This window comes from Sapajus apella, unplaced genomic scaffold (assembly GCF_009761245.1).
Source record: "Sapajus apella isolate SASKATOON/1434 unplaced genomic scaffold, GSC_monkey_1.0 scaffold3, whole genome shotgun sequence".
NCBI lineage: Eukaryota > Metazoa > Chordata > Mammalia > Primates > Cebidae > Sapajus > Sapajus apella.
Window position 1 is genome coordinate 5949734 of NW_022436943.1, and position 12870 is coordinate 5962603.

General features: G+C 40.5%; 1 protein-coding gene and 1 non-coding gene across 8 annotated transcripts in view; both read right to left on the reverse strand.

Moving 5' to 3' along the window:
* Positions 1–1229: 1229 nt before the first annotated feature.
* Positions 1230–12870, reverse strand: part of NDUFAF6 (NADH:ubiquinone oxidoreductase complex assembly factor 6) — a 32840-nt gene continuing 21199 nt past the window's right edge. For 5 of the 7 annotated variants that reach the window (XM_032248691.1, XM_032248662.1, XM_032248657.1 and 2 more), the window contains 3 exons: positions 12349–12450; positions 7842–7898; positions 1230–2122 (listed from right to left, as the gene is read on the reverse strand). In XM_032248691.1, the coding sequence (XP_032104582.1) occupies positions 1994–2122; positions 7842–7898; positions 12349–12450 (288 nt within the window). In that variant the 3' untranslated portion in view covers positions 1230–1993. The remainder of the gene's footprint in view (positions 2123–7841; positions 7899–12348; positions 12451–12870) is intronic. The other 2 variants (XM_032248681.1, XM_032248658.1) reach the window with 1 other exon arrangement.
* Positions 4309–4415, reverse strand: LOC116535963. Its single transcript, XR_004262411.1, has one exon. It is a non-coding gene; the product is annotated as a U6 spliceosomal RNA (small nuclear RNA).

Here is a 12870-nt window from a genome sequence, read left to right on the forward strand (position 1 = left end):
TCTGATGAACTTTTTAACCCTGGATCACTCAGAATCCCAAGAGGAAACATGTCCCATTTCCTTGTATTTTCCTTTTTTTTTTGGGGGGGTGGGGGATGGAGTCTCACTCTGTTGCCCAGGCCAGAGGGCAGTGGTGTGATTTCGGCTCACTGCAACTTCTGCCTCCCAGGTTCAAGCGATTCTCCTGCTTCAGCCTCCTGAGTAGCTGGGATTATAGGCACGTGCCACACCACACCTGGCTGATTTTTGTATTTTAAGTAGAAACAGAGTTTCAGCATGTTGGCCAGGCTGGTCTTGAACTCCTGACCTCAGGTGATCCACCTGCCTCGGTCTCCCAAAGTGCTGAGATTACGGGCATGAGCCACCATGCCCAGCCCCACTTCCTTGTATTTTCATTTGAGGATAAGCTGAATGGCTCTCTAGAGCCAAAGAATTAAACAAGGGAACATACTTTCAGCATTAGTACCAACTAAGAGTCTACTAACATATACAACCACATTGCATATACATTCAATTAAATATTTATCTCTGCTTGCTCTCAATCAGAAGGCATTCTAGGTGTGTGGTAGGGGTGATATCAAGATGATTGAGACAATGTGTTCTTGTGCTTCAAAAGCTCTCAGTTTGAATTTGCAAAAATGTAACATTTTAAGCCACTTACAATTTAAGTAGGCACCAATTCAGAGCTGACACCAAATACTTAAATGAGATAGAGCAGAATGGGGCAGGAGACAACACCACTGAAAATACAGGAAAAAGGAAACTGTGGCATAATCCTGGTCCTGAGAGTGAGATTCATTCAGAGTCAGATCGACCAATGGCCAGCAATGTAAAAAATTTTAGTTTTTGCAATTGGTATGTATTTTATAATCTAAAAGTTTTTTATTATTAATTATTATTCATCTGTTTTGAGACAGGGTCTCGCTCTGTCACCCAGGATGGGGTACACTCACTCCTCACTGCAGCTTCACCCTCCTGGGCTCAAGTGATCCTCCCACCTCAGCCTTCCTAGTAGCTGGCATGTTACCACACCTCGCTAGTTTATGTATTTTTGATAGAGATGGGGTTTTGGATGTTGCCCAGGCTGGTCTCAAACAATTTAAAGGTTTAATGAATAAAAATGTGCCTTATTTTGTAGGTTTTTAGGAAAAGCAAATAAGAACACTGATGACAGTATACAGCACAGTACTCATCACTGGGATGCAATGTATAGCACAGAATGTACGGTATAAAGTGTAGCACCTCCTTAATGGATGCACAATACAGTACTGTTAATATCACTTATACAAACTTTGTCAATACAGTTTTGTTCATGATCACGATAATGCTGAATGACAAAGTGAAGCAGTGGGATTAACAAAAAAGTAAAAGCTTCCAGATTAGCCAGAGCTAACGTCAAATTAAGGCTCTAGCTCTCGACAGCCACTCCGGCCTTAAAGAATTCATCATCATGGATAAATGTTTACACAAGATTGTAAAGATTAAATGTTAGGGATAGAAAGCCTGCAACACATGACTGATACTCCTCAAATATTAATTTCACTCTTTGTGACCCCTAAACGCATCTTCCAGCTGTTCTGAACACCTGGGTTGTAGCTGCTCAGCATGTAAGCTCCTATGATAACCTGAGCCCTTTCCCCTTTCCTTCCCCAGTTGTGAAGGTAGGATGACATTCCCTCTCCCTGCCCGCTGGCTCAAGTGTGGCTTACAGCCTAAGCACAGCTAAACCGATATTCCCTGTTGGAGCTCCAGCTTCCAGGGACAGCACAGCAGACACCGTCTGGGCTGGTGGTGACAGTGGCGGTGCCTCTGCCAGAATCTCAGCAGTGTCTTGGCACCCTAGTCCCAGAGCAGCTTCTTATCAATTTTGTGAGCCACTGAACATCACATCCAATAAATTCATCTTCTCTTTAACAGTCACTTACCGTTGTTCCCAAATAAGAATCCTAACTTTATAAAACCAATAGACTAGAATTAACATCAGTGCCATGAATTAATATATTTTTCTCCATGACTGAATATACAAATATAATGGAAGTAATGAATTCTTCTGCTGTAAAGATGGGTGGAATATATCAAAATCTACTCGCTGAATTTTCTTTAGAAAGTCCTCTAGAGAAACCTGGAGAAAAGAGAGTAGTGATCATCAGATCATAAAATGATCAAATCTTTAAAAAAAAAAAACTAAAGATTACAAGTATTTAGGCTATTTTATTTTCCAAGATGGTCTTCTATATAATAAGAATTTAAGTGAGAATGTTTAAAGAGAAAAAGAAAATAAAAAGACATCTAAGAAGTTTCTATTAGACCAGTAAAAGGGTGTCAAGGAGCCAGTGCCAGAAAAACTAAGCCTCTTCTGCTCATAATATATAAAGCTTTGATCAAGATATAAAGGATTAGCAAAACCATGTTTGCCTGGCCTTAGTCTAGATTCAGTGGAATGCAAAAAGGCTGTTTCAATCAGGGAAAATGAAACATCCCCACCCCGAACCCCTAAATGTAGTGTACCATGAGGGGGAGCTCAAGTTGCCTTTTTAAAAAATTATTTTGTAAAGAGGTTGAACAGGTCTCCCGGTTGTTGCCAGAGCACATGATTTTCAACCAGGCAAAATTATCACAGGTCTCTATAACTATCACCCCATCCTTCCCTCACCACAAGAAACTTGACAAAGTTTTTACAAGGATTGCAGCAGGATAAAAAACACCAACGAAGTGCACTATCTTTACTTTTGGTTTTCAGTTGTCTTGATTAATTTATAAATTTTCATTTTAGTTTAGTCAGATTTTTGTTAAACAGGCAGGTCACATAGTTTTGTGCTCCACACCAGACCTCCTCAGTCCACATGAACAGCGCCCCCTAGAGTTCTGCAGCACAGAACCTGGGTAATCAATGCAGGGATTATGCCTATAGGTTCTTTAAAATATGCAGATGAGAACAAAGAAAACAAAAATATTTTCTTCCAGACTTTTTTCCATACTTTTATAAATATGAGTGAAATATAAACAAATTCATTATCTACTTTTTAAAACCCTAAACGTACACACATAGATGACAGGAGATACATGCATCAATGTGCCCAGCTGCCTTGTTTTAGATTAGCAAGAAACCTAGAAACAATCCAGAGACCAGGCGTGGCGGCTCACACTTATAATCCCAACACTTTGGAACACCAAGGCAGGTGGATTGCTTGAGCTTAAGAGTTAATACCAAGCTGGGCAACATGGCAAAACCCCATCTCTACAAAAAACACAAAAACAATTAGCTGAGTGTGGTGGTGCACGCCTGTGGTCCCAGCTACTTAGGAGGCTGAGGTGGGAGGATGGCTTGCGGCTGGGAGGTCAAGCCTTGCAGTGAGCCTGCACTCTAGCCTGGCGACAGAGACCCCATCTCAAAAAAAAAAGAAACAGTCCAGAAATTCTTTGAAAAAAAGAGGAATGGATTGTACAATGAAATATTAATATTATACTGCAGTGAAGTGAATGTACTATAGCTAGATGCAGTAATATGCCCAAATCTCAGAAACATGAAGAGTGTGCGCATGTCCTAGAAGACATAAATAGAAAATGATCCATTTTTATAAAGCTCAAAAACAAAACTTAGCATTATGTTGTTCAGGAATATATAAAATGATGAAAGCCTTCTTGGAATAAAAGCAAGGAAATAAAACACATAAAATTAAGGAAAGCTACCTGAAAGAGGAAGGCAGTGGCGGGGGATGAGATGGGAAAAACATGAGTCCAATTGAATGGTGACATGCTGCTAGTTCATGGATTCAGTGGTGAGTTCATGGGTGTTTATTATGCTCTACATTGCAATATATACACCTAGACAGATATATTCATTGAACATATAGCGAGTATTAACAATTTTAAAAGAGATTAAAAGAAAAAATTTAAAAATATTTCTGTGTACTTTCTTTCACATGTTCCTGTTTTGAAAATATTTTAGTCTACTTCCTTTCAGATGCTCCCTTTTTTTGCATAAAGGAGCTCATGCTATTTGATGTTCTGTAACTTACTTTTTTATCCCTTACTATACTGTGATCGACTTGCCACCTGTAAGAATTATGTTAATTTTAATATCTTTATGATATCTAATTATAATAGTTAACAAAATTAAGGTATAGACACAATAGATTATATAGCCATTACGTGTATTTATAATTTTTTTAAATGATTCCAAAATATGCTCAATAAGCAATGCACTAACATATGAAGTGTAATTTCAACTATACACAAAAATTCATTTCCAAAAACCCCAGAATGACTCGCAGTTATCTTGGAGTGTTAGAATTATAGGTGATTTTTTTTTTAATGGAACGCTTCATGAATTTGCATGTCATCCTTGCGCAGGCGCCATGCTAATCTTCTCTGTATCATTCCAATTTTAGTATATATGCTGCCGAAGCAAGCATGTATTTTCTTCTAATACTGCTTATATTGTCCAAATCTTTACTACGAAAATGTATTTCTTTTAGGATTAGGAGAAAATTCCATTAAAATACAGAGGAGATGTGACCTCAAAATTAGACAGAGCTCAAGTGGATATTTATACATCAGTCTTTTGTTCAAAGGAAAGTCTGGCTAATGGTAAATAAACTGAGTAACAAATTGATGGTGAAACTCTCAAAGACATTACAAATTTCTAAATATGAATTCTGGAAACCTCATCTATGAAGAATATACTACACCTACACTAGTCATGTTCAAAGAGTTTTTAAACTGCAAATCCTTTCTTTGAACAAAATAATTAACAGATGCCCCATATATGAAACAAGTAAAAGCCCTGTCCAAGCTGGAATAAGGGTATATGACAAAAGCAGTTCCTCAGCAATTGCTATGTTGCCCCTCTAGTCTCTCTTGGCACAGGATAGAAACTGAGAGCTGGGGCTGGGCGTGGTGACTCACACCTGTAATCTCAGCACTGTGGAAGGCCAAGGCAGGCAGATCACCTGAGGTCAGGCGTTCGAGACCAGCCTGGCCAACATGGCAAAACCCCTCCTCTACTAAAAATACAAAAATTAGTGGGGCATGGTGGCACATGCCTGTAATCCCAGCTACTTAGGAGGCTGAGGCAGGAGAATCACTTGAACCCAGGAGGCAGAGGCTGCAGTGAGCCGAGGTCATGCCACTGCACTCCAGCCTGAGCAACAGAGCAAGACTCTGTCTCAAAAAATAAAATGTTGAGAGCTGGGCTCCAGCCCCCGAGTTTCTGATTAAGCAGGTCTGTGGTGGAGCCCAAGATCCGCATTTCTAACAAGTTCCCCAGTGAGGAGGATATTGCTGATCCAGGGACCACATTTTGGGAACCACTGGTCTATGATAGTGGTTTTTAGGCCTAGCCGCACTTCACAGTTAAAACTAAAGGAGGCTGGGCACGGTGTCTTATGCCTGTAATCCCAACACTCTAAGAAGTCAAGGTTGGAAGATTGCTTGAGTCCAGGAGTTCAAGATCAGCCTGGATAACATAGTGAGATTCCACCTCTTCCAAAAAGAATTCCTAATTAGCTAGGTGTGGTGGTACACGCCTTAACTCCCAACTATTTGGGAGGATGGGGTGGGAGATCACTTGAGCTCAGAAGGCTGAGACTGCAGTGAGCCATGACACCGCCACTGCACTCCAACCTGGGCAACAGAGTGAAATTTTGTCTAAAAAAAAAAAAGGGCCAGCCACCGTGGCTCACACCTGTAATCCTAGCACTTTGGGAGGCCAAGGTGGGCGATCACTTGAGGCCAGGAGTTCAAGACCAGCCTGGCCAACATGGCGAAACTGTGTCTCTGCTAAAAATACAAAAAAATTAGCTGGGTGTGGTGGTGCAAATCTGTAATCCCAGCTACTTGGGAGGCTGAGGCAGGAGAATCACTTGAACTGGGGAGGCAGAGGCTGCAGTGAGCCAAGATCATACCACTGCACTCTAGCCTGGGTAATGGAGTGAGACTCTGTCTCCTCCCTCAAAAAAAAAAGTACAGTAAAGGGAAAGATTTTAAAAAGTATCAACGCCTGGGTCCACCAATTTAATTGGTCTGGGGAGGGGTGGCCGAGCATTGTTTAGATTTTTTTAACGCTCTCCAAGTGATTGTAATAGGCAGCCAGGATTGAGAATAACCTTTTTCACAGAAGTTAATAAACAAAGTCCTTAACCTTCATGAAGCTTACTTAATACATTAAACAGCTGATGGCATATCCATCAAATAACCACTAAACAGGATGATACAGAATACTGTGCTGACATACACAAAATACATGCATGGTTATAGGAAGATGAAAGGTTCAGAAAGATGAACAGACATTATCTCTAGATAGGATGGAATTGTGAGAGCTCTAATTTCTTCTTTTGTATTCTCTTACACTATGAACATTTAAAATATTAATGGACTACTTTTATAATTAGCAAACCCAATAAAGAAACAAAATTATTTCAAAGACAGACCTGAAACTAAGATAGAGGATGTGAAGAGATCGAAATGAATCTCTCAATAGAAAAAGGTAGAAGATACATTTGGTATTACAAAAAATGTGTAAGTTTACGCTTTTCAAAGATTTCAAATCTTTGAACCTTGGTTTCTATCTATAAAATGAAGTAACCATATTTTTGATAGGAAGACTAGGAATAATGATGGAATGACCTAACCCAAGGCCTGTCTCATAAAAGGTGCTAAGTATTTGGTAGCAATTATGATTTCTCTACATGTTTTAGAACAACAGTTCCCAAACCTGTCTATACATCAGAATCACCTGGGGAACTTTTTAAAATCACAGATTCTCCTAGGAGCTGGTCTCCTCCTCCTCAATCTCAAAAGTCTTACTTAGTAAAAAGACTCTAGAAATTTATATTTTAAAAAAGTTTTCCAGGTTAGCCCCCTGCAACCAGCTTAGGAGTGGGCTATGAACCACTGTTCTGGAACCAGTGCTACAATATGGTCAGGTCACAATGGAGAAAAAAGTGAACAGAATAGTAATACTTACATAGCTGCAAGCAGCCTAACAACCCTACAAGGTAGTTTCTCCTATTATTCCCATTTCACCTATGAGTAAACTGAGGAATGCGGTGATTAAGAACTTAAGGTGGGGGGTGGGGGGAGAATGGGGAGGGATAACACTGGGAGAAATGCCTGATGTAGGCGATGGGTTGTGGCAGGGAATGGAGACAGCAAACCACCATGGCATGTATATACCTATGCAACAATCCTGCAGGATGCAGGATGTGCACATGTAACAATCCTGCAGGATGCAGGACATGTACATGTACCCCAGAGCCCAAATACAATAACAAAAAAATATATACACATATATTGCATAAAATTATTTTCAGGCTATGTGTATAACGTATATATGAAACAGAAAAGAAGTATGTGTTTAAATTTGGGTCCTGTTCCCAAAATACTTTATTATGTAGATACAAATATTCCAAAATCCAAAAAATATCTGAAATATGAAACACTCTGGTCCCATGCATTTTGGATAAGGGATACCCAACCTCTCCATGAATCTCATCAGAAAATATGCATTAAACACCCCAAAGAAAACACAGGTAAGTAAACTTTTATACTGAAAAAAAAAAAGACCTTAAGGTCCCATTGGTAGTAAGGGGCAAAACAGATTCAAGCCAATGCAATCTGGCTGCAAAGTCAGTGCTAAAACCTTAGCTCACCTGCCTCTGAGAAATACAGAAATGACCCTCAGCAAAAGCATCAGTAACTAATGAAGGCTACCATGAGGGAGGGAAACAAAAACAAAGGCTCCAAACTAAAGAAATACATTGGGAACTTTATAAAATATAAAAACAGATCATTCACATCTGTTTCACTAATTATACAGCCTTCTCTGTTAATCTACTTACCGTTTGAAGAAAAGCAGGAAATGCTTTCACAGGAACACTTTTGTGAAAGGACCTAGCCTAAAAAGAAAGAGGAAAGGAAGCTGGTTTAAAATTAAGCAAATAAACACTCTCCCTCTGAAGGCAACACCAGCAGTTTAACAATACTGATAGGGCTTCTCGCAAATGCAAGAAAACAGCTCATCTCCTGCAGATTCAGATTAGTTTTCCAAGCCTAAAGGACTCAGGAAAAAGTAACTACTCTATTAAAAATTCCATCTTTTCTTACAAATTGGCTTTAGCGTCTGCCAGCTACCTTACAATATCTCATAATAACTTTGACAACCCAGCCCTGTGGTAAGGGGAAAACAAAGAATTATTTGCATTACCAAGTCTTGTGCACCATTGGTTTAGACTGACATGATCTCCTGTTTAAATGACTAAGATCCTCCTAGGTCATCTTCCTGCCTGTGTTCCCTGACCATTAATTCACCTTACGCAGCTAGACAAATTAATGTCTTTACATCATCATTTCATTTGTACTTTCTTTAATTCCCTGATTGGTCAAGTTTCAACGATTCATCCTGGAATTCAAAGGCCTCCATATCTTGACTCTAATCTTGTCCATCAAACCTAACTCCCTACCACTCTGGGCTACGAACAACCTGGTCTCTCAGGCTGTATCCATCATCCTGTGTTCGCCAAGCCCACTCTTGTCTCCATGTCTTCATTTATACAGTCCGTAACACCAGGAAGAGCGCTCTACTTCCTCACTTCTTAACTCTTTACATTCCAGTTTGCCTCCAACCATCTACTAAAATTACTCTACAATCATCCATGATTTACTAATCACCACAGCTATCTTTTCTCTTCACTTTTCTGTAGCATGTAAAACTCTGATATTCCTCTTTCTTAAATCTTCTCCTCCCTTGATTTTCAAGAAACTGGCTCTCAGTTTTATTTCTATGAAGATTCTTTCCTTCTCCTTCTTCCTAATAAATGGCCCTTTCTCCTTTTACCTTGTAAATGGAGGTGGGCCTCAGGGTTCTGCCCCTGGCCCTCTGCACATTCTCCTTCAGCAACCCCATCCAAACTTAGAGCTTTAATTATAATCCTTTTATGTGGATGACTCCCAAATATATCATCTTTAGTCCTGACTTCCTTTAAAAGTCACAGTCCTGCATTCTTCAATAAACCATCTCCCTAAATGTCCTCTAATCCCCTCAAATTCAATTACGTTCAGCAGCTGGTCCAAAGTCTAACGAGCTGCACCAAACATATCATTAGTTTGTTTCTGGTATTACTGTAGCTTTTGAATGGCACCATCAAAGTGCCATACTTGAATTCTTCATGCAGCCTTCAACTTTCCCTCCACCTGATCTTGCCACATCCAATTAGTTATCAAGCCTAGTTAATGCTACTTCAGTTATTTGTGTGCATGTGTGTATACATACATATAAATGTACATACACATAAACATCTATTGTCTCAAAATCAGACACTCTTTCTCCTTCTCCTAAGTCTCCTAACTGATCACCCAACCTCTAAACTCTCTTGTCTCAAACACTGCTGGCAGGGTTTCCTACTCTGTAACACCAATATCACTTTTATTTGATCATGATGATGATGATGAAAACTAACATATTTCACTTACAATATGCTGCACTACATTATAAATTCTTCATATATGTTAACTTATTTATCCAAATAAGTTAGATCACGTAAGCTAGGTGCTAAAATGATCCTCTAATACAGATGAAGAAACTGAAGCACAGAGAGGGTAAGATTACATGATTAGTAAATGGCAGAATTAGGATTTAAAATCAGGCTTCTGGTTCCAGAGTTTGCACTCTCATCCACAATACTCTAATGCCTCTCAAAAGCCTCTACAACTCCATAATCTTTCTTTAATCCACATTCCAAACCTATCTTCCAGGACCATATTACCTATACACCAGTGGTGTTCAAACCTGGCTGTTTAAAATTATTTGGAAATTTGAATTACTGGCCCCATCCCAGGTTTACTGCCCCAATCTCCAAGGAGTGAGGCCTGGGAATCCGTATTTCTCAGGTGCCTTACATGTCCTTTGACTGGGATTGCTCAGGTTCCACACAAGTCCAAGGCTTTTCTGCCTCTCATGATTCTGTAATGTGCTCAGATCTTACCCAAAACTCTGCTAGTGAATCCTAAGTAATTTCTCATCTAAAGTTCCATGTATTTTATCTATACCTCTGTCAGGGAAGAGAACTCTTAGATATTCAGGAAATTTTTTTTTTTTTTTGAGACGGAGTTTCGCTCTTGTTACCCAGGCTGGAGTGCAATGGCGCGATCTCGGCTCACCGCAACCTCCGTCTCCTGTGTTCAGGCAATTCTCCTGCCTCAACCTCCCGAGTAGCTGGGACTACAGGCACGCGCCACCATGCCCAGCTAATTTTTGTATTTTTAGTAGAGACGGGGTTTCACCATGTTGACCAGGATGGTCTCGATCTCTTGACCTCGTGATCCACCCGCCTCGGCCTCCCAAAGTGCTGGGATTACAAGCGTGAGCCACCGCGCCTGGCGATATTCAGGAAATTTTTAAAAGCTGAAGATAGTCTTTGCCCTCAAAGAGCTTACATTCTGATTACTTATATATTTAATATTTACTGAGTGCTTATAATGTAATCAGGTACTTTAGATGCTGAAGAATATAGTACAGAATCAAACAAAGTCACATTCCAATGAAGTGGGGAGGCAATAAGCAAACTTTTTTTTTATTGAGATGGAGTCTCACTCTGTCACCCAGGCTGGAGTGCAGTGACGCGATCTCAGCTCACTGAAACCTCTGCCTCCCAGGTTCAAGCGATTCTCCTGCCTCAGCCTCCCAAGTAGCTGGGACTACAGGTACATGTCACCACGTGGGCTGGGTTAATTTTTTGTATTGTTAGTAGAGAAGGGGTTTCACTGTGTTAGCCAGGATGGTCTCGATCTCCTGTCCTCATGATCTACCTGCCTCGGCCTCCCAAAGTGCTGGGATTACAGATGTGAGCCACTGCCCCCAGCCAACAAGCAAACTTAATGTCAGGTGGCGAAAAGTGCTAAGCCAATTAAGGAGACTGAGGGTGATAGAAAAGGAAGATATTACTTTAGGTAAAGTGGCCAGGGAAGCTTTTCTGATACAGTGATATTTGAGTACTAACTGAAGTGGAGGTGGGGTAGAGGGGAAAAAGCAGGAAAAACAGCAAGTGCAAAACCCTTGCGGTAGGCAGGTAAGTGTCCAACTCTTTAGAATCTACTGAAGATTTTTTTAAAAAAAGGGTAACAAGAAGTACTAGGAAAAATGAGCATTATGAGACCTAAGGAATAGAAAGTTTCCACCAAGTCTTCAAGAGCCACTGAAATTAGGAAACACTTCAAGGAGAACCAGAAAGGAATAACACCATGGAGATGAATGACAGACAATTTCAAGAAGATGAGTAGAGTCAACAATGTCAAATTCCAAACAAAAGTCTTGGAAAAGTTTAAGAGAGGAGAACTAACTTTTAGAGAACAACTAAAGTGACAGGCAGGAGAAATCAGGAGTTAGTTCAGGAGTCACGTAAGAGAATCAATGGAAGAAAAGTCAGAAAGTAACACGGAGAGAAAGGCATCTATGCTGTCAAAAAAGAAGACCAACCTGGCTAACATGGTGAAACCCCGTCTCTACTAAAAATGCAAAAAAATTAGCTGGCATGGTGGCATGCACCTGTAGTCCCAGCTACTCAGGAGGCTGAGGCAGGAGAATCACTTGAACCCAGGAGACAGAGGTTGCAGTGAGCTGAGATCACACCACTGCACTCCAGCCTAGGCGACAGAGTAAGACTCCATCTCAAAAAAGAAAAAAAAGAAGAGTTCACGAAAACGAGTTGTAAATGACCATTAAATCTGGTAATAAGGAGAGTATTTACTAGTGATTGTTTATTAGAGTGGGCAGGATACAAGCCAAACCATAGCATCATGAGCACTGCCAAGGTGGTAAGGGCCTGAGGTAACAGTGAACACAGAACACTTCCTTCCCATAGGGAAGGAAGGAGAGAAAGGTATCAACAGAAAGATTCACAGGCTGCCTGTAAATTCAGAAGGCAGCACCAACAAACCAGAAGATAAAAGAGTCCACATGTCAGGGAAGCAAACTGAAAACACCAGCTGGGGGTTGCTGAGGATGCAGCCCCTGGGAAGGGGAGGAGAGGCATCGGCCTTGGAAGGCGGAAAGACACCCTATCTTCCGAGAGAGAAGCGGATGGATCACAAAGGAGCCACATGAGAAAGCACAGGCTTGATTAACTCAGTAAAGGATGCATTCATGTGCTATAAGGTGTGGGGAGGAATTTTTTTAGGTGAGAAAAGTTTACAACAGACTCAAGATAAATCTACTGGGAAATCAATGAAAAATGGAATAAAAGACTGCCAAGTTGGGAATATCATAACCATGTTCTAAGAATAGCCACATCTAGAAATGATTATTCCCTAAATGATTTGGCAAAAAAAAAAAAAAAAAAAAAGCCTACTTACATGTTTAAGGTGCAAGTGTGCCTGACTGGCAATGTCATATATTACATCTCTCACATTTTTATCTTGGTTCCTCCGTAGAAAGTCCTCCTGTGAAACACCATGCTGTGTAGGGAAATATACATTATATTAGGAATCTAAAAGCACAATTAAAACTAACTTAGCATAAGAAAATAACTGACAGAAGAGTATGTACAGTTTAATGCCTATTTTGTCTTTTAAAATGTGTATGTGTGTGTGCATGCATGTGTACATGTGTGTAGAGAGAAAATGAGAATGAGAGAGACACCTGGAACATGTAAGGCCAGGCGCGGTGGCTCAAGCCTGTAATCCCAGCACTTTGGGAGGCCGAGGCGGGTGGATCACGAGGTCAAGAGATCGAGACCATCCTGGTCAACATGGTGAAACCCCGTCTCTACTAAAAATACAAAAAATTAGCTGGGCATGGTGGTGCGTGCCTGTAATCCCAGCTACTCAGGAGGCTGAGGCAGGAGAATTGCCTGAACCCAGGAGGCGGAGGTTGCT